We start from the raw sequence: 26615 nt of genomic DNA on the forward strand, positions 1-26615 counted from the left end.
TACTACTGATAATGAAATATCCACAACGTATTAAAGTTTCAGTCAGATAAAATTTTCTTCCTGCAGATCACCTTCCTTCACTCCGACATCTCTTTTCATTTTTCAGTTTTCTTCCAAAATCTGCAAATCAATCAGGGAAATTAATTTAGTGAACATTCCCAATTATTTCAGCTGAATATGAGTTAATCATTCTTAGAAGGTGTTTTTGGAGAATAATTTCAGCTCATGAAATCTCTCCAGTGAAAGGGAACTTTGATTTCCTTATGGGTACCTCTATAGAAAGGGGCTAATGCTGGAAAGGATGATTATTTCCTTCTGGATGGAGATGGTGCTAGAATTGAGTCAACAGTTTACCTCTGGAAGTATCATTAGTCCTTTCTACAGTGACCAAACACAGATGTGTGAAATATTTTAATCTGTTCACAGAAAGCCGCATGTATGAAAGGGAGCTAAAAGAAATTGAGAGGACCATTTTCATCTTCAGACACAAATATTTATCAAATCCTCCAATATGACCAAACATTGGTGACACTCCATCATGCTTGACCATTTTGACAGCTTATATAGGGGAAGGGGTGCTATGGTGACAAGGTTACTGGACCCTGCATTCCAAAGTCTCATTGTCTATGTTCAAATCCCATCACAGCAATTGGTAGAATTAAAGTCCAATCAAATTTGGAAATAAAAGCTAGCCTACTGGTGATCGTGAAACCATTGGCTTAAATATTTTATAGCATCCTTGCCTTCCCTGGCATGCCAAGACCGACAGCAATATCACAGCAGAATAAAGTCTAAAAGGAAGTCAGACCACTCAATATCAACAATGGCACAGGAAACAGTGAATTCACCCTTGTTGACACTGTTTAATAACACCTGGGTGCTTGTACCAAAGTTAGGAGAGCTGTGCTACAAACAAGTCAGGCAACAGATTAATATAGTCATACTGACACAATCACATCATACAAGGTCCCAGATACCATCATCACCATCCCTGAGTATGGGCTGTCCCAGTGGCAGGAGAGACCCATGAGTGGTGGCAGCACAGTCATATACAGTCAGGAGGGGACTACCATTGGAATCTTCAACATTGCCATTGGACCCATGAAATCTCATGTCCTCAGGTCAAATATTCAAGGAAATGTCCTATTGATTACTACTGATGACACTTCCACTCAGTTGATGTTGAATACCAATCGTCTATAACACTAAGAGTAGCAAGATCTCTGAATGTACACTGATCGGGGACTTCAATGGCTTGGTGGCTTGGTAGCACCACTATTGGCTAAACTAGTTAATTGCTAGTAATTGGATGTAGCTACTAGGATGTAGCTACTAGCCTGGATCTGCAGCTGGTGATGAGGGAACCATCAAGAGGGGTAAAATTACTTGACTTAATTGCCACTAATCTATCTGTTACATATGTTTCTGTGCATGACAGGATTTGAAAGAATAACTGTCATGTCAGTGATAATGGTCCCAAATTCAATCCTTTATTAGGAATTGATTAACTTTTTGGATTAGTTTATTTATAACAAAATCAGTTGCAAATTATGAATCAGACATGACATTAACAAGCTGATTTATGTGTTTGCAATTTGCAGATCCACAGCAGTGTAACTACCAGGCAGAGTCACAACAATGTATGTGCACAGAACATGGATTCCTTAAAAGTGAACTTGCTTCAGAGCAAAAACAAAGTTGCTGGAAAAGCTCAGCCAGTCTGGCAGCATCTGTGAAGGAGAAAACAGAGTTAACATATCGGGTCCGGTGATCTTTCCTCAGAGCCTTCTCTTCAGAGCAAGGTATACGTATCCTTTCTTTCCAAAGGAAAGGTGAACTATTTGTAATGACAAGTCAATTTATCAGTCCCTATAACAGGTAAGTAAGTTGCTGTTATGCCCAGAAGGTGTGATGATGACATTTAATTGGAGATGCTATTGACTCCCATTGTTGATGTTAATGATATCAGTGCCCCAGCAGTGCACTGAAGCAATGCATCAATACCAAAAAGGAAGAATTAGAAAGGAAGAGTGGCTAATTCAAATTGGAATTCAAAGGGGAATTTATGCACCCTCGCCCCTGCAGGATCAATCTCTTTTTCTAAAGATGTTGAGGATATTGGTGGACATCATGTGTTCCCTTTCTAATTACACCCACTTGCATACATAACCACAAAGGAGAGGCAGGTGGCTGGGAACTATTACCCCCTTCACATCCTGCTGCCAGGATTTATTGAAGATTACTTTCACCAAGCCAAGGAGCAGGCAACTTATTTGTGTTGTCAAGTCATTCTTTGATGGGGCTGCAGCTGTTGCCACAGAACTTGCTCAACCTGACACACCAGAACAAGATAACAAAGTGTGGAGCTGGATGAACACAGCAGGCCAAGCAGCATCCCAGGAGCGTTTGTGCTCCTGAGATGCTGCTTGGCCTGCTGTGTTCATCCAGCTCCACAAGCGTTTGTGCTCCTGAGATGCTGCTTGGCCTGCTGTGTTCATCCAGCTCCACACTTTGTTATCTTGGATTCTCCAGCATCTACAGTTCCCATTATCTGTCTCTACACCAGAACAAGGTTTCATTTGAAGTTAGCAACCGACTGATCTTGTTGCTCAGGCTGTTTTGAGTGTTTCGGATCTTCTTTGCATTTACTGTTTTGCTCCTTAAGATTTTCCATTTTGAAGTTACTGTTTTTGCACCGTGAATTCTTCTAATTCTATCAAACTTTTAGGCATCAGTTGGTCCAGTATATCTTTTCAACCCTGCTGTAATAATGACCAGCCTCTCCAACATATTTTTTCCCTTCTCAATTTCTTTTCCATTTGCTGCTTTCGTGGTTGTTTGGTTTTCTTATTGTCTGTTTAAGTCATTTCTTTACTGGCGTTTGTTTTTGAAAAGACTGTCTCATGAGTGCTTTTCAGCTCTTTGTTTGTGCATTGTGCATCTCCACCTGTTTTTCCAGGTCTAACATTTTCCCACAATATCGCTTGGAGTACAAGCTGATGTTTCTGTAGTTGCTGTTGCTGAGTACGATTTGTTTTACATGTAAGTTGCTCCAGCAATCTCTGTAAGCTTACAAACTTTCATTGGATTGATGATGAAGAACTTGTCGGTTATCGTAATTCTTTCTTTTTTATATAATTCTTCTTTCACCTTCGCAAGCTTAACGGAACTATCACTTAAACACTTCAGCGCCTCCGAGATGGCATTCTCAAGTTTGTATTTATCCTGAACTAATGATTCAGTCTTTTTCTGCTTGGAATATTTTCCTTTCTACCCAGCAGAGAGCAGAGATTTCAGTTCCACTTCAGAAGTAGAGTCTTCTGTTCTGCTTTCATGTGCAGTTCTGCAAGTGCTTATTAAGTAGCCTGTTGGCGGTTACTGTTGTGCTTCTGATGTTTGACTAATTCCATAGATTGTGACCAGTGAAAGGTCACAGCGTGCTGGTGTATCTGCAAATGCTGGCCTGTCACTGGCTACTTGTGTCAGCTTTTGACCTGGCGAACTGCCTCTGCCAATGGCCCCATCTGCCACATGCTTTGCAACATTGATTGAAAGCTGTGCATTTCCTTGGTGCATATACATGGTCTGTGCACAGGTGGGATGACTTTGGTGTCTTCCAAGAGACTTACATAAAACATGCACTCACTACTTGCTGTCTCATGTTGGTATCAGATTTTGGTTTGTCAATCACTTTATACCTCTACCTCTGACAGAATTCCAGCTAATTTTAATTATAGCTTGAAGATACTCCTTCTGTATCCATCTGTTTGGATTAGAATAGAACGCTTTGTAGTAGCAGTGGTCTTCTTCTTTAGTACATTGCTTCAGCCACATTCCTTGCAAAAGTTATTGAAACCTAGATTTTTTTCTCAGTGCATGCAGAAGCCCGGAGCTTCCACTAACATTGCTATGTTTGGTTGTTGCAGTGATGGTGTCAACCATCAAGTTTATACTTTGGACCTTCACACTTCACAGACCTGTGAGGTTTGTTTTGCATTTATACTCACCCTCAGATACTTTTTGACAATCTAATATATTGATTTGTCCAGCAAACCTTTCTGGAAAGCTTCCAAGGGGATGGATGCAATCACCAATTCAACACTGTGAACCATATTCTCTACATCTACTCATAAAGGAGTCCATGAATTATGGAGGCGTCTGTGTAAATGATATGAATTCTTGTTGATGAAGACACAGATTTAATCTGACTCTGAATCGATGTTTTAATGTACTTTATATCTTTTGGATTTCTGATAAGTCTTTTCTGTAAGAGACCTAAAATCAAGAAAACATTGCTCTGAATGGTGTTTAAATGTTTTGAATTATTTTAAACTAGGGAATATTGTGGCTATTTTTACCATCTACCTGCAACCTTCCAATATTTTCTATTGATTCCACTCATACCCTGATCAAATGAGTTTAACTGGTCTCCTGGTAGGAATTTTGTCCACTTACCAACAAGCAATGTTTTCATTCTGGTTTAACCAACACAGACATCAAAAGTTTATTCCATGCACTTTAACACAATTTAGGACATTCAATCGTGTGTTCCACCTATAAAATAATTGTCTTGCTCAATGATCAATTGCAGTATGTCTCATCAGCACAATGCTTTCCACCTTGTTTTCCATACCATGTTAACAAAAATTGTCATAATCAGTAGCTAGGATTGATTAACTTCATGGGTTATTTTATTTAAAACAGGAGAACACATTATAACTTATGACATTACAGCAACAAACTGATACTTCAGCGTGCAGCTTGTAAGCACATAGCAGAATAACAATCAGACAGAGTTGCAACATTGTATACACTCTGCACATGGAGCCCTTCAAGGGAATGTACTTGCACAATCGTAACCACCTCATAAATCACGTGGATTTGAAATCTATTTTCATACTGAGAATATCAGCTGTGTTGTTGTATTGCACTATCACTGTGCTAAGTGGGATAGATCTTGAAGTAAAATAGCAACTCAAAACTGGACATTTGTGACGTGCTATTGGCCATCATGCAGCAGAAGTGTAATCAACAAAAATCTGAAATCTCACATGCTTACATATCCTCGAATCTATCACTACCAGCAAGCTGGACGAGAAACGCTAGTTCAATGAGGAGTAAGGGAGGGCACGCCGGGAACAGTGCGGGCTACATGTGAAAATGAGGTGTCAACCTAATGAAACTACAACCCAGGGCTACTTGGATGCCAAACAGTGGAAGCTGCATGATGTTGACAGTGCAAAGTGATCAATTAAACACTAAATTAGACCTTATTCGCTGCAGTGCTGTCAGTTGTGAATGATGATAGGCAGGACAAGGAGATTCCAAACATATTCCTAGCTTCAATGGTAGGGGAGCTAGGCAACAATAAAACTGAAGACGTGCTCCAAAACTAACTATGCTCTTGGCCAAGCTGTTCGTGTACAACTACAGCACTGGCAATTCCCTGGAAATGTGGAATATTCCCCAGATATGTCCTGTTCATAAAAAACAGGACAAATCCAATTTAGGAGATTTCTATCCCATCAGTCTACTTTCAGTTATCTGCAGAGTGACGCAAGGGCTATTCCACGGTATTATTAAGTGGCAGCTGCTCAGCAGTAAACAGCTGACTGGCACTCAGTTTGGGTTCGACCAGGGCCACTCAGCTGTTGACATTGTTACAGCCTTAGTAAAACAGGAACAAAAGAGGTAAACTCAAGACGTGAGGGGAAAGTGACTGCCCTTGACAGCAAGGCCCGGTTTGACCAAGAGTGGCTTCACGAGCACCAACAAAACCGGGGTCAATAGGAGTCAGCGATAAAGGGAACTGCAGATGCTGGAGAATCCAAGATAGCAAAGTGTGGAGCTGGATGAATACAGCAGGCCAAGCAGCATCTCAGGAGCACAAAAACTGATGCTCCGGGCCTAGACGCTTCAATCAGAGAGGGGGATGGGGAGAGGGTTCTGGAATAAATAGGGAGAGAGGGGGAGGCGGACCGAAGATGGGTAGAGGAGAAGATAGGTGGAGAGGAGAGTATAGGTAGGGAGGTAGGGAGGGGTAGGTCAGTCTGGGGTGGACGGACAGGTCAAGGAGGCAGGATGAGGTTAGTCGGTAGGAAATGGAGGTGTGGCTTGAGGTGGGAGGAGGGGATAGGTGAGAGGAAGAACAGGTTAGGGAGGCGGGGCAAGCTGGGCTGGTTTTCAAATGCAATGGGGGGGGGGTGATGAGCTGGGCTGGTTTTGGGATGCAGTGGGGGAAGGGGAGATTTTGAAGCTGGTGAAATCCACATTGATACCATTGGGCTGCAGGGTCCCCAAGCAGAATATGAGTTGCTGTTCCTGCAGCCTTTGGGTGGCATCATTGTGGCACTACAGGAGGCCCAAGATGGACATGTCGTCTGAGGAATGGGAGGGGGAGTTGAAATGGTTTGCGATTGGGAGGTGCAGTTGTTTGTTGCGAACCGAGCAGAGGCGTTCTGCAAAGCGGTCCCCAAGCCTCCGCTTGGTTTCCCCAATGCAGAGGAAGCCACACCGGTACAGCGGATGCAGTATATCACATTGGCAGATGTGCAGGTGAACCTCTGCTTGATATGGAAAGTCAATAGGAATCAGGTTATAGACTCTCCATTGGCTAGAGTCATCACAGCACAAAGGAAGATGGTTGTGGTTGTTGGATGTCAATGGTCTTTGTTTTCCAGCAGTGCTCACATCTCATGAATCAGTGAAGAAAGCCACAGGGTGCCAATCAACCTAAGAGATGATTAAATCAAATTGTGCTTCGGAAAGACTGCCCTAGAATTACTGTGTTCAGTTCTAGTCCCCGTGAGACAGGGGAAATAAGCTGAAATCCTGCAGGCAGTTCAGAATGAGAATCTGGTATCTTGTATTGGAGAACTAAGTTATAAAGAAAAACTTTGGGATTTTCATTGTCGAAACAGAGCTTCTGGAAGGTCACAATGAACAAATATATCAACATATATATAACAAATAGATCAAAATATTGCTGAAAAATCAATCCCGTAATATCACTGCAAACAAAACCACTACCATGGACACTGTAAACATTTACAGATAAAAATGAACTACATGTGCTTGGGGACAATAAGGAACAAGCAGAAAGCTGAGAGTAGGAATAAATGAGTCATGCATATGTTGGCAGGGTATAACCAGTGGGATCCTGTAAAGGTCAGTGCTTAACACCCAAAGTTCACGATCTATATCAATGATTTGGATGTGGGAACTGACTGTAATATTTCAGATGATACAAATATTTGTGGGAATATGAGTAGTGAGGAGGATGTAAAGAGATTTAAGTAGGCTGAGTGAATGGGCAACAAATGTCAGATCAATTATAACGTGGATAAGTGTGAGGTTATCCACATTCTAGGCGGAACTAGGGTCCAAGACATTTCTTAAACAGTGACACATTGATAGACAATGGGACCTAGGTGTCCTTGTTCATAAATCACTGAAAGCTAGCATGCAGATGCAGGAAGTAATTTGGAAGGTCAACACTGTGTTAGTTTTTATTGAATGTGGATTTGAGCAGAACATAGAACATAGAACAATACGGCGCAGAACAGGCCCTTCGGCCCTCGATGTTGCGCTGACCTGTGAACTAATCTAAGCCCCTTCCCCTACACTATCCCGTCATCATCCATATGCTTATCCAAGGACTGTTTAAATGCCCCTAATGTGGCTGACTTCACTACATTGGCAGGCAGGGTGTTCCACGTCCTTACCACTCTCTGAGTCAAGAACCTGCCTCTGATATCTGTCTTAAATCTATCACCCCTCAATTTGTAGCTATGCCCCCTTGAACAAGCTGAAGTAATCATCCTTGGAAAAAGACTCTCACCGTCCACCCTATCTAATCCTCTGATCATCTTATACGTCACTATTACATCCCCTCTTAGCCTTCTTCTCTCCAATGAGAACAGACCCAAGTCACTCAGCCTTTCTTCATAGGGCCTGCGCTCCAGACCAGACAACATCCTGGTAAATCTCCTCTGCACCTTTTCCAATGCTCCCACATCCTTCCTGTAATGAGACGACCAGGACTGCACGCAATATTCAAAGTGAGGCCACACTAGCACTTTGTACAGTTGCAGCATGAAACAGCTGCAGTTGCAGCATTACTTTGCAGAGGAGCAAAGTAAACCTGCTTCAATTGTACAGAGCAGTGATGAATCTGTACCTGGAATATGTGAACATCTCTGGTCCCATTGTCTAAGGAAGGATATACTTACCACAAAGAGAATGTGGAGGGGTTTAACTAAACTGATTCCTGGGCTGGTGTGATGGTATTTTTACGACCGATTGAAGTGATTGTGCCTGCCTTCTCTGGGGTTTAAATGAAGGAGAGGCGCTTAAGACCCAGAGAATTATGAAAGGACAGATGCAGAAAGAGTGTTTCACATTGTTGTAGGGTCTAGAACGAGGGAACATAGTTTCAGATTGAAAGGCAAGGTAATTTAGACTGAAATGAGGAGGAATGTCCTTGCTTTGACGATGGTGAATCTGTGAAGTCCTCTACCCTAGAATGTGATGAAAGTTTAGTCATTAGGTGAGTTCAAGACAGAGATCGTTAGATTTCCAGTCATTAATGAGAACAAGAAATGTGGAGATGACACAGGAATATCACATTCAGTTAAATGCTCAACCAAGGTCAAAAATGGCAAAGCAGACTGACAGGGCTCAATGGGTTTATTTGTGCTCCTGTGTTTTACTGGCTTCCTAGACTAAGTGGGAAGCTGAATGAAGGAGAGGATGACTGATTTGGGCACTAGATATATTGATTTTTATTGCTCATATTGGGACATATACCAACACAAATGAGTTGTAATTTTACACAATATAGGAATCACAAGGATGAAATAAAAACGAAAGGTGATTTCTGCTGTTACTTTACTCTCTCCAGTTCTTTCAGCCATGTGAATATCTTCCTCTGAGGTACCTGCGGCGATTCCATCTGGAACGTCTTCTGCCCCAGCGACGCCTCCACCAATTCCACCAACTTGAACAATGTCTCCTCCTGCAATATCTGTATCTTCGATGTCTGCCATACCTCTGACATAAAAAGTATCAGTTATTTCTCCAATTCGGAAAAAATAGTAGTCTTTGTGTAGATATTTCTAGAACAGAAAATCTAAAAGTTGGTCTTAATTAATCAGTCAGTTTTTATTTATGGTCAAACGTATTTGATTTTGGCATCAGTGACCAATTCCCGCATAGACAAGTGTAAAACTCCCTCAGAGAGCAATGCGTTAATTTAGATTTGTAATACTGCTCCTTGCCTCAAAGCTAATTGATCAAAGGAATAGTCTTCACTGCCAGGAACAGAGGACATAATATAGTTTCAGCTTAATGGTGAGGGACTGCTTCATGGGCACAGGAGCAAAGCTTGAAATGAGAGTTTGTCCATGAGGTCAAGAAAGATGATCCCATGTTGTTAATCAAAGACTATGAAGCTATCATAATCAATGGCTGATCAACTAGCACCCCCGAAAATCAGATTAATTGCTCATCTCTCTCATTTGTTATTTGCTGGGCCTCACAACCTGCTTGCTGTATTTGCTAAAACGAAGAGAGTCTATTGTGGGTTTAACCAATCACTATCATTGGGTTTGGGAAGATATGAAGTGAAGTCATCAGCGATCTGATCATTGTGCTATCAATCACTGTCATATTACAATATGTTCTGAGTTGGCTGTAAAACACCTCTCGACGTTGCCTGTATTTCTCATATACAGTGAACATCTAATTTTCAAAATGTATTCACTTGTGGGACAGAGGTGTTGCTGGCTGGGCCAGTATTTATTGCCTGTCACCAGCTGCCTTTGAGAAGATGGTGGTGAGCAAATTTTTTGAACTGTTGTTTTGCATGTACAATATGTAGAGCCACAATGTTGTTGGGAATGAATACCAGGATTTTGACCTGCAAGTTCCCCTCCAAGCCACTCGCCATTGTGACTTGAAAATATATCGCTCTTCCTCCAGTGTCATTAGGTCAGCTTTTGTGCTCCTAAGATGCTGCTTGGCCTGCTGTGTTCATGGAGCTCCCTCCCAAAGGCATTTTGGGTCAACCTACAGCACAGGCACTGCAGCAGTTTAAGAAGACAGCTCCCCATCACCTTCACAAGAGCAACTAAGCAGGGGCAATAAATGCTGGCCCTGCCAGTGAGTGCATTTAAAAATTGATTTGGTTGTAGGTTTATAAAGAGAAAGGCCTTAGTTTTTACTTTCATTCAAGAAACAAGTTGTTACTTCTCATCTGTCTTCTGCAGCTTTGTAGATGCTCAGATGTTCTTGGAAAGGTGTATGCAATGCAATCTCGTCCTCAAGGCTCTTAGAGATGTGTGCACTAGCTCCTCTGCCAACTCCATTTTGACGTAGTACCTTCCCTTGTTTCCCACACACTTTTGTGAGTGTTCTGTTATTTTGACACTGCCCCTGCTTGGCAATGTTTGTTATTTTCTATTAACTAGTTAGCTGTGTGCTTCAGTAATGGGTTTTTCAAAATAGCTAAAGGAATCTAAATTCTTTAGTTGGGTGTTCTTGTGTTGTAACAATCAAAAAAAAGAGCTAAGTTCCTCAAAAGGGGCTTTGGATCCTGTAAAGGAAAAGGATCTAGAAGTGGAAAAGTAGAAATTGATAAAATATAGATTTGGAATAAAACTCTGGTAAATCTCTGAGTCTGTTTCATTGTCTAATTCAAAACACTGACATCGGTATATGAAACATCCTTACTCATGTTGGACCAGATGCAATGAAACCTTATGGAGTCTGCAGTCAATTGTAGACCCATCAGAATGGATGTAAGTTGAGGAAATGTACATAAGATTCACTTTAACATGGGAACAGATCTATATCATGGAGAAGCACAAAATTATGTACATTGGTTAGAAGAATGAAAAGCAGTTTTCTTTCATGGAGGAGATGAATTAGTGTTGCGATTCAGAGGGTGAATCACAGAAAGCTAGCAATTAAGAAGGCAAATAATATGTTGCCTCTAATATGAGAAGGTTGAAGAATAAAAGCACAGAGTCCTTTGCACTTATTAAGGGCTTTGGTGAGAAAACATCTGGAGAATTGCATCTAGTTTTAATCTCCTTACTGAAAGAAATGTTATATTGGAATGCCTGTGGGAGTGCAACAAATGTTCACCAGATTGATTCCTGGAAGGGGTGTGCTATTTAGCAAAGGAAGTTGAGTTGAATGGGCTCATACTGTCTGAATTTTAGAAGAGTGTGAGGTGATGTCACTGAGTGATATAAAATTCCTTTCCCGGTTCAAAGATTAGCTTCCCTTTGTTGGACAATCAAGAAATGTAGGTCAAAATCTACAACAATAGGTTGTCCATTTAAGACAATGATAAGGAGAATTTTTTTCACTCAGAGTGTGGTGAATCTGAAAATCTTTCTCACAGAAACCTGGATGTTCATTTGATTACATATTGAAAGCTATGAGCTATTTTTGATGATTAAGGAGGTCAAGGGGCATGATTGATTGGCCCTACATTCACTAGCATCCATTCCCTCCAACACCGACACTGACACTCAGATGTAGCATCTACAAGATACAGTGCAGAAATTCACCAAAGATTCTGAGATAGCATCTTAAGACCATAAGACATAGAAGTGGAAGTAAGGCCATTCGGCCCATCAAGTCCACTCCGCCATTTAAATTATGGCTGATGGGCATTTCAACTCCACTTCCCTGCACTCTCTCCGTAGCCCTTGATTCCTTCTGAGATCAAGAATTTGTCGATCTCTGCCTTGAAGGCATCCAACGTCCCGGCCTCCACTGCACTCTGTGGCAATGAATTCCACAAGCCCACCACACTCTGGCTGAAGAAATGTCGTCTTATTTCAGTTTTAAGTTTACCCCCTCTAATTTTAAGGCTGTGCCCACAGGTCCTAGTCTCCTCGCCTAACAGAAACAACTTCCTAGCATCCACCCCTTCTAAACCATACATTATCTTGTAAGTTTCTATTAGATCTCCCCTCAACCTTCTAAACTCTAATGAGTACAATCCCAGGATCCGTAACCATTCATCATACGTTAAACCTACCATTCCAGGGGTCATCCGTGTGAATCTCTGCTGAACACGCTCCAGGGCTAGTGTGTCCTTCCTGAGGTGTGGGGCCCAAAATTGGACACAGTATTCTAATTTGGGCCTAACTAGAGCTTTATAAAGCCTCAGAAGCACATCGCTGCTTTTATATTCCAACTCTCTTGAGATAAACGACAACATTACATTCGCTTTATTAATTACGGACTCTACCTGCAAGTTAACCTTTAGAGAATCCTGGGCGAACACTCCCAGATCCCTTTGTGCTTCTGCTTTGTGAATTTTCTCACCATTTAGAAAATAGTCCATGCCTGTATTCTTTTTTCCAAAGTGCAAAACCTCACATTTACTCATATCGAATTTTATCAGCCATTTCCTGGACCACTCTCCTAAACTGTCTAAATCTTTCTGCAGCTTCCCCACCTCTTCAGTACTACCTGCCTGTCCACCTATCTTTGTACCATCGGCAAACTTCGCCAGAATGCCCCCAGTCCTTTCATCCAAATCAGTAATATATTAAGGTGAACAGCTGCGGTCCCAACACTGAACCCTGCGGGACACCACTTGTCACCGGTTGCCATTCCGAAAAAGAGCCTTTTATCCCAACTCTCTGCCTTCTGTCAGACAGCCAATCCTCAATCCAAGCCAGTAGCTTACCTCGAACACCATGGGCCCTCACCTTGCTCAGCAACCTCCCGTGCGGCACCATATCAAATGCCTTTTGGAAGTCTAGATATATAACATCTACTGGGTTTCCCTGGTCTAACATACTTGTTACCTCTTCAAAGAATTCTAACAGGTTTGTCAGGCACGACCTCCTCTTACTAAATCCATGCTGACTTGTTCTAATGTGACCCTGTACTTCCAGGAATTTAGAAATCTCATCCTTGACAATGGATTCTAGAATTTTACCGACTACCGAGGTTAGGCTAATCGGCCTATAATTTTCCATCTTTTGCCTTGATCCTTTCTTAAACAGGGGTGTAACAACAGCAATTTTCCAATCATTTGGGACTTTCCCTGACTCCAGTGACTTTTGAAAGATCACGACCAAAGTCTCCGCTATTTCCTCAGCCGCCTCCCTCAGAACTCTAGAACTTCTAAACCCACAGCCTCTTCCTTCTAGAAGGAAAAAAACCAACAAAGACATGGGAACACCAGGTTCCCTTCTAAGACTCACACCATCCTAACTTGGAAAAATATCGCCATTCCTTCACTGTTGCTGGGTCAATATCCTGGAATTCCCTTCCTCATGGCATTGTGGACTGCAGCAATTCAAAGTGCAGCTCACCACCATCTTCTCAAGGGCAACTGGGAATGGGTAATAAGTGCTGGTCAGCAGGCAATGTCCACGTCCCACAAATGAATGTTCGAAGAGAGGGCAGTAAAGTGGTTGAGTAGATCATCACCATGATCTTGTTAAATGGCGGAGTATGAATAAGAAGTGAAATGGCCCACTTCACTCCAATTTCTTCAGTACATATGCGAGATGGTTACTGGAGAGGTTTTATTATGACAATTTAGGTTGAAAACAAAACAAGACATCACTCTTTCAAACAAAGCCATTATTTAGTGATAACAAAGTGTGAAGCTGGATGAACACACCAGGCCAAGCAGCATCTTAGGAGCACAAAAGCTGATGTTTCACGCCTAGACCCTTCAACATAGCCTCTCTGGTGAAGGGCCTAGGCCCGAAACATCAGCTTTTGTACTCCTAAGATGCTGCTTGTCCTGGTGTGTTCATCCAGCTCCACACTTTGTTATCTCAGATTCTCCAGCATCTGCAGTTCCCATTATCTCTGATCACCGTTATTTAGCGAAGTGAGTTTTGCAATTTACCTTCGTAATGCATTCCACTGATGAATCACTGCTTTCTGATGATGATTCATTGCTTTCTGATGATGATGGTGGTGGTGATTTTGTTGTTGTTTTTGTTGTTGCTGTGGTCGATGTTGGGGTTGGTGTTGGCGTCAATGTTGATGTTGATGTTGATGTTGGTGTTGGAGTTGCTGTTGATGTTAATGTTGGTGTTGATGTTGATGTTTGTGTTGGAGTTGGTGTTGGTGTTGATGATGTTTGTGTTGGTGTTGGCGTTGATGTTGGTGTGGATGTTGATGTTGATGTTTGTGTTGGTGTTGGCGTTGATGTTGGTGTGGATGTTGATGTTGGAGTTGGTGTTGGTGTTGATGTTGGTGTTGGTGTTGCTGATGTTGGTGTTGATGTTGGTGTTGGTGTTGGAGTTGGTGTTGATGTTGGTGTTGGAGTTGGTGTTGATGTTGGTGTTGGTGTTGGTGTTGATGTTGGTGTTGGTGTTGGTGTTGATGTTGGTGTTGGAGTTGGTGTTGATGTTGGTGTTGGAGTTGGTGTTGATGTTGGTGTTGGTGTTGGTGTGGATGTTGGAGTTGGTGTTGATGTTGATGTTGGTGTTGGTGTTGGGGTTGGTGTTGATGTTGGTGTTGGTGTTGATGTTGATGTTGATGTTGATGTTGGTGTTGATGTTGATGTTGATGTTGGTGTTGATGTTGGTGTTGGTGTTGGGGTTGGTGTTGGTGTGGATGTTGGTGTGGATGTTGGTGTTGGAGTTGATGTTGATGATGTTGGTGTTGGGGGTGGGGTTGGGGTTGATGCTGATGATGTAGGGTTTGTGGTTGTCATGCTCGTGTTCATACATTGTACCATAGCAATTGGATTGTCATCACGAAATACTTGCACTTGGCTGGTGCAAATAGCGGTTTTCTACAAATATAAAAGTTGAGGTTGTAATTCAGTGACAGTAATAATGAGTGGAATATTGAATTATGGGTCACACACCCATGTGAAAGTTACCGTGAATATCAAGGTGTTTTATTAACACACTGAATATGGGGCCAGACTTCCTGCGGAGTGACAGTCCTATGCAGATTGCCACACTGTCATGTTTTCTTAATGAAAGAACGGATTTCTTCAAAGTGATCTGCTCAGGTCTCCCTCAGATATGTGGAGCCATTCTTCCATTCAGGCATTTCTTTTATAGTGTAGAACTGTTAGAGAAAGACAAAATTCATCCCCATTTCTCAGCAGTCAGCTGCTGCATTTGGAAATTTCAGGAGCCCAGGTAAATACTTAACAGTTGCTGACAAACAGTAAGTACATCAGGTAAGTATGATGTTAGGGTACTGGCTGAATACGATGTAAGATGGTGAGGGAGCATAGCACCAGATATGTAGGGTGCCAGGTTGGAGTGGAGTGACAGCTGGATGGTGCCCAATGTGTGTAGGATAGCATGAGTGGGGAGTAAAGTGCCATGCGGGTATGGTGCAAGGGTGTGAGATGGCAAGCAGGGCAGGTAAGTGGTCAGGGTGAGCTGGAGAAATTCAGTTTGCCAATAGGATGGTGTTTGGTGTTTAGATGTTGTGTTGAATGATCAGGTCCAGTAGCACCTGCAGAAGTATGCGGTCAGTTCCACATGACAGGGCATTGGGTCCCCAGGACTGTCAGGTCAGGTCCTGGGTGGTGTAAGTTGTCTGTGGGTATAGTTAGGGGGATGTAAGGGACATATAGAGTCAGTATGAGTAAGTCTCCAGCTCTAATGGAGATATTTGGAGGGTTCCAAGCAAACAGGAATTACCAAGTGGAAAATTCACTTTCCCAAGGTAATTCCTCCAGAGTGTGCTACAGTCAGGATTCCACAGGGCCTACATGCATATCACCTATCTACGCTGGCATAGTGTCTACCTGGCCAGCAGAAAATCTGGCCCAATGTTTTACTGTCAGGTTGAACACTGCGCTGCACATTAATATGGTATTGGGACATTGTTCAGCGTAGGCACTAAATCTGTGCTGTTACTTTTCAGCTACCTGCATTCACTGCCATATTGAGGAGTATATATCATGACAGGTTCAGGATTGCACAGAGAAAACTTGGTTAGAGGTGGAATTCTATTGCCTGTCATTTTTCTCTTGTTGACACATTAACAACACTGATACCCAGCATTTATATCTCCAGCATTGCCAGAGCAGAGCAAAGGGCTGCGCAAAAAATGGAACAGCTGCCTTGCTTAACGCAGCTAATCGCAGAATCAATCTGATTGGATCAGAACAGTGAGGCTACTGAGATAACAGGGCTGGAGGCAAATCCTGAAAGTCTTCAGGAAAGTTTTTTTAATATTTATGTAAAGATTCCTTTGCTACATTGTAACGCTAACCTGACTATCACACTCTCGTCTGTGTATCTCTCTTCTGCTGTACCACAGTGTTTGAATCCTTTCTTGAAAATGTCTCTTACTTTTTGAACCATTGTCAGGGAATGCTTTAATGTTTGAGTCTGTGGAACAGCACCCATTCTGCTTAAAAGCCATTAATAATGGGAACAATCAGTCACAATCAGTCATTTTTGTAAGGTGTGTTCAGGAGGGTTTCCTAACGCAGTACGTTGACAGGCCGACGAGGGGAGAGGCCATTCTAGACTTGGTGCTCGGAAACGAGCCGGGGCAGGTATCAGATCTTGTGGTGGGAGAGCATTTTGGTGATAGTGACCATAACTGCCTCACATTCTACATAGCTATGGAGAAGGAGAGGATTAGGCAAAATGGGAGGATATTTAATTGGGGAAGAGGAAGCTATGATGCGATTAGGCATGAGTTAGGAAGCATGGACTGGGAGCAGTTGTTCCATGGTAAGGGAACTCTAGACATGTGGAGACTGTTTAAGGAACAGTTGTTGCGAGTGATGAGTAAATATGTCCCTCTGAGACAGGCAAGAAGGGGTAAGATAAAGGAACCTTGGATGACGAGAGCAGTGGAGCTTCTTGTGAAAAGGAAGAAGGTAGCTTACATAAGGTGGAGGAAGCTAGGGTCAAATTCAGCTAGAGAGGATTACATGCAGGCAAGGAAGGAGCTCAAAAATGGGCTGAGGAGAGCCAGGAGGGGGCACGAGAACGGCTTGGCAGAAGGAATCCGGGAAAACACAAAGGCATTTTACACTTACGTGAGGAATAAGAGAATGATCAAAGAAAGAGTAGGGCCGATCAGGGATAGCATAGGGAACTTGTGTGTGGAGCCTGAGGAGGTAGGGGAAGCCCTAAATGAGTTTTTTGCTTCTGTCTTTACGAAAGAAACGAACTTTGTAGTGAATGAAACCTTTGAAGAGCAGGTGTGCATGCTGGAATGGATAGAGATAGAGGAAGCTGATGTGCTGAAAATTTTGTCAAACATTAAGATTGACAAGTCGCCAGGCCCGGACCAGATTTGTCCTCGGCTGCTTTGGGAAGCGAGAAATGCAATTGCTTCGCCACTTGCGAAGATCTTTGCATCCTCGCTCTCCACTGGAGTCGTACCTGAGGACTGGAGAGAGGCTAATGTAATTCCTCTCTTCAAGAAAGGAAATAGGGAAATCCCCGGCAATTATAGACCAGTAAGCCTCACGTCTGTAGTCTGCAAGGTGTTAGAAAGGATTCTGAGTGATAAGATTTATGACCATCTGGAAGAGCATGGCTTGATCAAATACAGTCAACACGGCTTTGTGAGGGGTAGGTCATGCCTTACAAACCTTATCGAGTTTTTTGAGGATGTGACTAGAAAAGTTGATGAGGGTCGAGCTGTGGATGTCGTGTATATGGACTTCAGTAAGGCATTTGATAAGGTTCCCCATGGTAGGCTCATTCAGAAGGTCAGGAGGAATGGGATACAGGGGAACTTAGCTGCTTGGATACAGAATTGGCTGGCCAACAGAAGACAGCGAGTGGTAGTAGAAGGAAAATATTCTGCCTGGAAGTCAGTGGTGAGTGGGGTTCCACAGGGCTCTGTCCTTGGGCCTCTACTGTTTGTAATTTTTATTAATGACTTGGATGAGGGGATTGAAGGATGGGTCATTGACAGTATAGAGGGCTGTTGTAGGCTGCAGCAGGACATTGACAGGATGCAGAGATGGGCTGAGAGGTGGCAGATGGAGTTCAACCTGGATAAATGCGAGGTGATGCATTTTGGAAGGTCGAATTTGAAAGCTGAGTACAGGATTAAGGATAGGATTCTTGGCAGCGTGGAGGAACAGAGGGATCTTGGTGTGCAGATACATAGATCCCTTAAAATGGCCACCCAAGTGGACAGGGTTGTTAAGAAAGCATATGGTGTTTTGGCTTTCATTAACAGGGGCATTGAGTTGAAGAGTCGTGAGATCTTGTTGCAGCTCTATAAAACTTTGGTTAGACCGCACTTGGAATACTGCGTCCAGTTCTGGGCGCCCTATTATAGGAAAGATGTGGATGCTTTGGAGAGGGTTCAGAGGAGGTTTACCAGGATGCTGCCTGGACTGGAGGGCTTATCTTATGAAGAGAGGTTGACTGAGCTCGGTCTCTTTTCATTGGAGAAAAGGAGGAGGAGAGGGGACCTAATTGAGGTATACAAGATAATGAGAGGCATAGATAGAGTTGATAGCCAGAGACTATTTCCCAGGGCAGAAATGGCTAGCACGAGGGGTCATAGTTTTAAGCTGGGTGGTGGAAAGAATAGAGGGGATGTCAGAGGCAGGTTCTTTACGCAGAGAGTTGTGAGAGCATGGAATGCGTTGCCAGCAGCAGTTGTGGAAGCAAGGTCATTGGGGTCATTTAAGAGACTGCTGGACATGTATATGGTCACAGAAATTTGAGGGTGCATACATGAGGATCAATGGTCGGCACAACATTGTGGGCTGAAGGGCCTGTTCTGTGCTGTACTGTTCTATGTTCTATGTTCTATGTTCTATAATATTTGGTGCACAAAACTTGGCCTATTGAGGCTAAACACCAACTCTCTCACCTCTTTCCAATCCCCTCCTGGAGTGTGACTCTACATTTACTTAAAATTACTGTATTCAGAAGTATCATTGATCTGCTCCTCCCAAGTCTCGTGGTCTCCAATCCGTGCACAGTTCAGTTGTATTTACATCCAAACATCCTCTAAAACAATTGCACTGGTCTACTTCATGGGCAGTCCCTCTGGTCTGATAATTGTTTGCTTTTACCACTCCAGAGCGATGGGTCCTGAGTCATCTAAACGTTGCAACACTGGATCTACAAACCATGCCACAGGTGGGGCAGGTGAAGGCTTAGTGGCATTATCACTCGACTATTAATCCAGAGTGATCAGCTTGAATCCTGCCGTGGGAGGTGAATTGCGCTTGAATCCAATAAAAATCTGGAATAAAGAATTGTCTAATGATGACCTTGGAACTATTGACGGGTGATGGAAAAACACAACTTGTTCACTTGTAATCATTAGAGAAAGAAATGTAGCCTACGTATGACTCCCGAATCACAGCAATGTTATTGACCCTTAACTACACTTATGCAATTGGGTGTGAGTAATAAACAGTACTTAATGCTTGAAGAGGTTGGTGGGGTGCTTGAGGGTTTTGCATACCCTATTTGCTGTAGGTGCTTGGATCTACCTGGATATCTTGGATGATTAGCACATTCGTGGGTATTTCTTCTTCAGTTTGTAGAGTCCGGGGCAAGTGTTTCCCATGGGTCAGTGAGGATCTTCACAAGGAGATTGAGAAGACGTCTTTGAAGCATATTCTCTGCCCTCCTAGTAACTAATTGCATTGATGGCATTTCGGGTATAGGGCTTATTTTGGAAATGTTTTGTTCGGAAGTGCTGACAATTTGGGTTTGGGTGAACAGGGTGGGAGGTTGGACCAAAAAAGATTCAGTCCACAGGATTTAGCTTGAAGATTCCATTCTCATAACACAATCATGGCAGAAATGGCCAACTCAAGTCCTGCATGCTGTGAAATGTATCTAAGTGATTACCATGATGATAACAATCAGGACCTTGATACCGAAGATATTGGCCCAGTGGAGGACACTGATTTTGGAATTGTTGTGGGTGAGGCTGCTGTGATGAGATCTCATAGTTCTTGTACTCCCTTTGATGAGACAGGGGCTCATTTTGACCAGGCCATACACACAGGATTTTGTCAAGAGGAGGAGGAGGGATCCATTAGCATTCACCTTCCCCATGCCTTCCTTACCAATCACACATTTCCAGAGGTTTGTGTCACTCCTAAAGCAGATATTGAAATTTCGGTAGAGTATGAGCTTGTCTGCCTCTTGGATACAGCACAATGACTGATGAAGGCTGAGGTAGGATACCTCTTTGGTCTCAGTCCAGAGATGGAGCATGAATAACGATGATGGTGGTGCACTGTTTCTGGGTTAGGGTGAGCCAGACAGTCATGAGGCGTTCATTAACCCCAAAGTGGAGCCCATTGTGATGGTCACATATCTAAGTTGTCATTACCAGGTTTATCTTTCTCTCTGATCTTGACAAAGGCTGTACCACTTGGAATGCTCCAGCCGTTCAGACACTATTACTGTGGTCAGGGAACAATTTCCCCTTCTTTCAATGACTACTGATGAGGAGATAGTTATTCGACATTAATTACTGCCATCCTTTCTCGTATTTCCCCTTCATCAATGTCACTGGCATAATGAGACCTCCTTGTTTGATGTAACTTTAACGAGTTTCCTTCTTGGTAAATACTAGTGCAAAGTATTCATCAAATATTGGATTTCTGTCTCCTTCAAAACAACATCATTTTGGTCCCCACTCAATCCTTTCATGATCTATTTCCCTATAGAAGATCTTTGAGTTCCCTTTGCGTAGACCATCTTGCATTGTCCCTTTGCCTCTTGTATTTCCTTTTCCACTTCTCCTTTGCACTTTTAATATAGATCCAGATTCTTCTCATACGGTCAAGACGATATCACTTCTCTGCACTATTTTGTTCCAAGTCAAACAACATGCCTTGATGACCATTTGCAGTAGACAATAGGCTGCTTGCCCTCAAGCAGTCCACTTTTGCAAGTCATAGAAACGTTTATCTATCATTCGATGTGATTCTGCCATTGGAAATCATTTATGAAACAATCCAGGCATGGTCGGAGGTACACTGGAAACTAATTTAAGATTATCAGCTTGGTGTGCAGAGTGATGCATTCATATTGGCTAAACACGACATATATTAATGCACAGGACTCTATTTTATGAAGGCTAAATGAATTTGTGTTTATATTGCACTTTCTTCAAAACATTGATCATGGAGACAGCTAATGTCTGCTGCATTCCCATGGTAATGCAATTAGAATCCAGCTGCCTTGCCTGAGAATTAAGATTGACAGGTAACTGTTATTTCTGTATCTCCGTGCCAGTGATGGCCCAAAAAAATCCCTCTTTGCATACTGTATAAGATAATGTCCCTTTGTTCAAGTCTGTTTCTTGCAACGTAACTCTTAAAGTGCAATGTAAATGAGGAAGAGGTGTGAACAGAGGATGTGTTCTAATGGTAGCTATTTAGAAGTGGGAAGTGAAGCCATTACTGTCATTGGCACAGCTACTAAAGGGTAGGCAAGAAAGTTTTGATTGAAGGTATTCCCATTCTGCTGGATAATGGGAGAGGTTCATATTGCAACAAAATTAATGCTGTAGTTTATTATTCTGCTGTCCTATCACTGACCCAACTTTGTTCCATGTTCATAGCAGAACCTTCCAAAGGTATCTCTGTAATGCTAGCTCACAAGTTGGTTGGGGCATCAACGCGAAGTATCAACCAATGGAGGACTAAATTTCAAATGGCCCATGATAGGCCATTTTAAGGTTTAATTAGAACATAGTGATAAATGGCTAGTATTGTAATACTCACAGCATTTGGGGTAGGTAGCAATGTGCAATTTGCTGGATCCAATCCAGAATCTACCGCACACTCAGTTTCCTGGACATTAATGACTATATTGAAATCCACTCTGCCTTCTCCTTTATCAGTGATCTAAGCAAAGAAACAGAGTTACGCCTCACCAAGTATCTTATGGGTAACACTTATAAACACTGATACAGGTCTTAGTTTTCCCAGCTCAACTGGTTCTAAGAGAAAGTATGCCGGTTAAAAGGAAATGATTGTGACAAGACATTGAATAGCCGGAAACATCACCTCTTACAATTCTGCCTTTTCCCAATTTCCTTGTGGAAAAAGACAGCAAATGTCTTTGGGCCTACCTGCACCAATTATGAGAACAATTGAAAAAAAAACCTGAGGCCTTAAAAGGTGAAGGATATATCTCTAAAAGGGTGAAGGAACAGAGGGATCTGAATACATATGTGCATAGGTGGCAGGACAGGATGAGAGTGTGGCAAACTCAGAATACAGTGACAATTGTATTCCTACTGTGACAATTAAGTTGGATGTCAATAACTACTATGATCGAGGTTATATTTTCGTCTGTAAATGTTACCCAAGCAAAAGAATGGAGTCACACCAAATGGAGTGTGTTTCAGCTAACACTTGTAAATAATGGTATGATGGCAAACAGCATTTGCAGTTTCCTGTACCTTATGGTGCTTTTAGGAAATGCCTTGGGACATTTCCCTATGTTAAAGGAGCTATTCAAATTAAAATTATTGCATCGTGATCGTTCTTTAAAAAAAAACTGCAGAGAATTTGAAATGACTTGTATGAATCCTAAATTGAGCAGATTGATTCATAGATGAATTACTAACACATTAATACAACCAATTTCATGAGTATGATTTTCCTGGCACTGAATTTTACAGAGTTGCAGAACTGTAATGGTTATGTTCCTGGTCTAGTAATGTAAAAGTTTGGAAGATGGGGTTCATCGTCTCTGACAACGATTAACTGCAACAGTCATAGAGCCATAGAGATGTATAGAATGGAAACAGACCTTTGAGGCCAACTCATCCATGCCGACCAGATACTCTCTATAACTTTAGTGCCATTTGCCAGCATTTGGCCCATATCCCTCTAAACGCTTCCTATTCATATACTTATCCAGAAGCCTTTTAAATGTTATAATTGTACCAGCCTCCTTTGGCAGCTTGTTCCATACTCAACCATCCTCTGCGTGAAAAGGAATCCTCAATCCATTCAAGATTAATTCTGTTTCAGTTATTAAATAGCATAAAGAAATAAAATATGCATCTGCTAAAATGTACAAATTAAACCAGATGCTCAGATATATATCGAAGATGAATTCATTAAAGTGAATTCATGAAATAAAAAAAGTTTCTCCACAATGTGTGAATGAAATAAAATATGCAGCAGTTACTATATGAATTAAGTAGACTTTGCGTGTATATTAAAAAGATAGTCTAAGATAGGAGTTAAACTTAAAGACAGGATAATTGGCCAATTGAAAACATACATTTAAAAATATGAACAAAAAGTCAAAAGATTTGAAAAATTACCAGGGCAGAAGATCAAGAAAGTGAAGAGAACTGGCTTCAACTTGAAATATGAATTTTGTTGTTCTCTCCCTATAGACTTTGAGTATTTCTGGCATTTTTTTGGTTTTATTTCAGATTTCCAACATCTGCTGGATTTTACTTTAATTGCAATGGTGAATAGAGTTGGACATGAGCAGCATCTAGTGACCAGAGCCTGTGGCTATCGTCTTCTAAAATCAAATTCTAGGCTCACAGCAAATCAGTGGTTGTTTGCAAAGGGAAATTCCATTATAATATTTACAAAATTAATTTCAAACCTAATAGTATTTGTTAAAGCATGAGAAAGAAATGATGATAACAAGAATTTGGACAAGTGATGCAGTCATACATTAGTTCTTAATATGATATAAACAGCTCATCGTTCATCACACATGACAACGACCTGAAGTGTAATAAGATTTCGTACATCACTTGAACGCTAGCCTTTGCACACTCTACAAAATAATTTCTTTCTTTTAAATGCAAGTCAATAAATACAATAAATCCATGGAATTTAGAAGCACTTACAGCTATTATCTCACAGCAAAAAGTTATGAATTGCAAAATCTTAATTCAGCTTTGATGCAAGGCACTTACCGTTCTCTTAAATTGTGGGATAGAAGAACTTACACATGGATTGCCTGAATCTGACTCATGAGAATTTCAAGTTAACACCCAATGTTCAGAATAACAAATCACACCCTAACCATTCCAGAGATCACCTCAATATTTTCCAGAACAGTAGAAGATCTGGTCCATTTTATTTGCTTTCCTCGTGTCATGGACACTTCTAATCCATTCTTCAAAAGGCAGTCTTATTGAACAGAAAAGATACTGAGGGTGTTCAATAGTGTGGAAGCTGTTTCTCCTTTTGGGAGATACCAGAACTTAATGGCTCAATTTTTAAATACAGGATTGCCGATGAAGAAGAAGGATGAGGAAATTATTCATTTTTGTCAGAGGGTTGTCGTCTCTTTCCCAATGAGCAGTGAAAACAGGATCATTGAATATTTTAAAGCCTAAATTAAATACAGTCTTGTTTGAGACAGGAATCAAAGGTGAAAGTTTGTGACAGAAATATAGAGTTGAGGCCATAATCAAATTAGCCACAAATAATGCGATCCCAAATATCCTTCTCATGCTCCTTTTTGTATACTCATATTTCCTCTCAGCCTGTTTTTTGTTTCTTTTCAAGGTTTATATAATCAGGCCATGCAAAACAATAGAACACAACAGAGAACAATGATGTAATCTGACCACAATCACTGCATTCCACTCATTTAGCTTCATTCATATTCTTACCACTTATTAACTATGTGTCCGAACATATCACATTAATGTTGCAATCTCCTCGCTTGTAAGGAATGATGTGCGTCAATTTCCAGTTTCACAATTAATACAGTCCAAACTCTAAATATTTTTAGTAACTCTGCCAACTATTTATTATAACGTCAACGGAATAAAGTAGTGGTGAATTATCAAATTAAATAAACATATTGAGATGCATGAAATGTACTGGCCCACTTCCATTAATTCTTATAAATTCCACCTTTAGTTGAGTTTTGTTGGCCACTTCCAATTAATCCTTTTCAGTTCATTAGTGCATTTTCATCATGCATCTGTGAAGCTTCTTCAGTTATTTTTCTACATTAAAGATGTTATTTCAATGTGAGTTATTCATAACATGGGAAAGGTATAAAAGAACCTCATTTAGACCAATATAAGAAAATTAATTGACACAATTTAGCGCAAAGGAGCGTGGTTGTGATTCTTGGAGGCCAAAAGGTGTGATGCAAGATATGTGATATATGTATGATATTTTAATATAACGTATTTAAGAGTTTGGGTTTTGAACCAATGGCATGTGGCTTTTGATCATTGTATATGAAATAATTTAATGTTTAACTGTCAGTATTTTGGAAGAATGTTGTTCTTAAACGAGTATGAGAGACAGAGACCTCCTGGAGTGGTAATGGGATATTGTTTGCATTGGGAGAGTTTTGCAAGTGGACAGAGTAAACACTGACGGGCATTAGTTTGCTTTCAATTAGAAGGATCAGTGGTTATTTTTTGTTCATTTGGTGAGGTAAATACCCAAAGTTGGGGATTTTTTTTCCAATTTCTCAAAGACCTGGTTGAAGTTAGAAACATAGACTCACTTCACATGAAAACAGACCCTTTGATCAAACTCGTCTATGGTAACCAAGCTTCCCAAACTAAACCAGTCCCACTTGCCTGCGTTTGACCCATATCCCTCTGAACCTTTCCTATTCATGCACTTGTCCAAATGTCTTTTAAATGTTGTAACTAAACCAGCATCTACCACTTCCCATTTTCCATATGAACTAACCTCTGTGTGAAAAGGTTACCCATCAGGTTCCTTTTAAAACTTTCTCCTTTCATTTTAAGAATAGTTTGAGCTCCCCTGCCTGAGGTAAGACCTTTGACTTTCACTTTATCTATGCCCGTCATGATTTTATAAACCTCTATAGTATCACCCCTCCAGTGATAGAAGTCCCAGCTTATCCATTATCTCCTTATAACTCAAACCCTCCAGCCCTGATTACATCTGGGCAAATCTTTTCTGAAACCTCCCCAACTTAATAATATTCTTCCGACAGCAGCGTGACCAGAACTGTACACAGTGATCCAGTTGTGGTCTCACCAGCATCCTGTACACCCTCAACATGACGTTTCAAATCCTTTACTCAATAAGTAATAAGGTGGTGACAAGGGAAAACGATATAGTTGGACAAAAAACACAATCATATATTTGCTTTAAATAAGATGGCAATTTAAGCCAAACAATTCCAATCAGAAATGCTACAATTAATTGTCTATCTCTTGACTGTGTCATGATTTCTCACCGCAAAATTGTAGCATATTCTATAAAATGTATAAAACTAATGTTCATTATGAAGAAAATGCAAAAAGAAATCAATTGAATTTGGTGGCACTTACATTTATTACTTGGCAGCTCACAATACGAAGGAGGTTATTCATTGCAAACATTTGATTCACTTCTGTAATTGCAGCATTTACTGCCTCAGGTGTTTGTGAGTTATCAGACTGATCACATGGAGTCTCAGAATCTAAAAGCAAAGGGATTTAAAAATGAATATATTTTTGACTGATAGTCATTTGGGTTTATATCCAATGCTCACAACAACAATTTACACAGCAAAATAATTCCTTAAAATATTTCAATACTTGCCAGAATAGTAGAGGATCTGGCCTACTGCAAATATGAAGAAAATTATTTTCATTTTGACTGTTTAGATAGGTTAGTAGACACTTCAATTCTGTTCTTCTCTCTGCCTGCTGTC

At 41.3% G+C, this 26615-nt stretch overlaps 1 protein-coding gene across 1 annotated transcript; it reads right to left on the reverse strand.

Annotated features, from left to right (window-relative positions):
• Positions 1-60: 60 nt before the first annotated feature.
• LOC125453962 (beta-mannanase/endoglucanase A-like) lies at positions 61-26615 on the reverse strand. Its single transcript, XM_059647646.1, has 7 exons — positions 26504-26615; positions 26251-26381; positions 21713-21835; positions 14732-14791; positions 13895-14374; positions 8889-9051; positions 61-120 (listed from the first exon to the last, which is right to left on the reverse strand). The coding sequence occupies exons 1-6, from the start codon at positions 26553-26555 to the stop codon at positions 8908-8910; spliced, it is 990 nt and encodes a 329-aa protein (XP_059503629.1). The 5' UTR covers positions 26556-26615; the 3' UTR covers positions 61-120; positions 8889-8907.

This window comes from Stegostoma tigrinum, chromosome 7 (assembly GCF_030684315.1).
Source record: "Stegostoma tigrinum isolate sSteTig4 chromosome 7, sSteTig4.hap1, whole genome shotgun sequence".
NCBI lineage: Eukaryota > Metazoa > Chordata > Chondrichthyes > Orectolobiformes > Stegostomatidae > Stegostoma > Stegostoma tigrinum.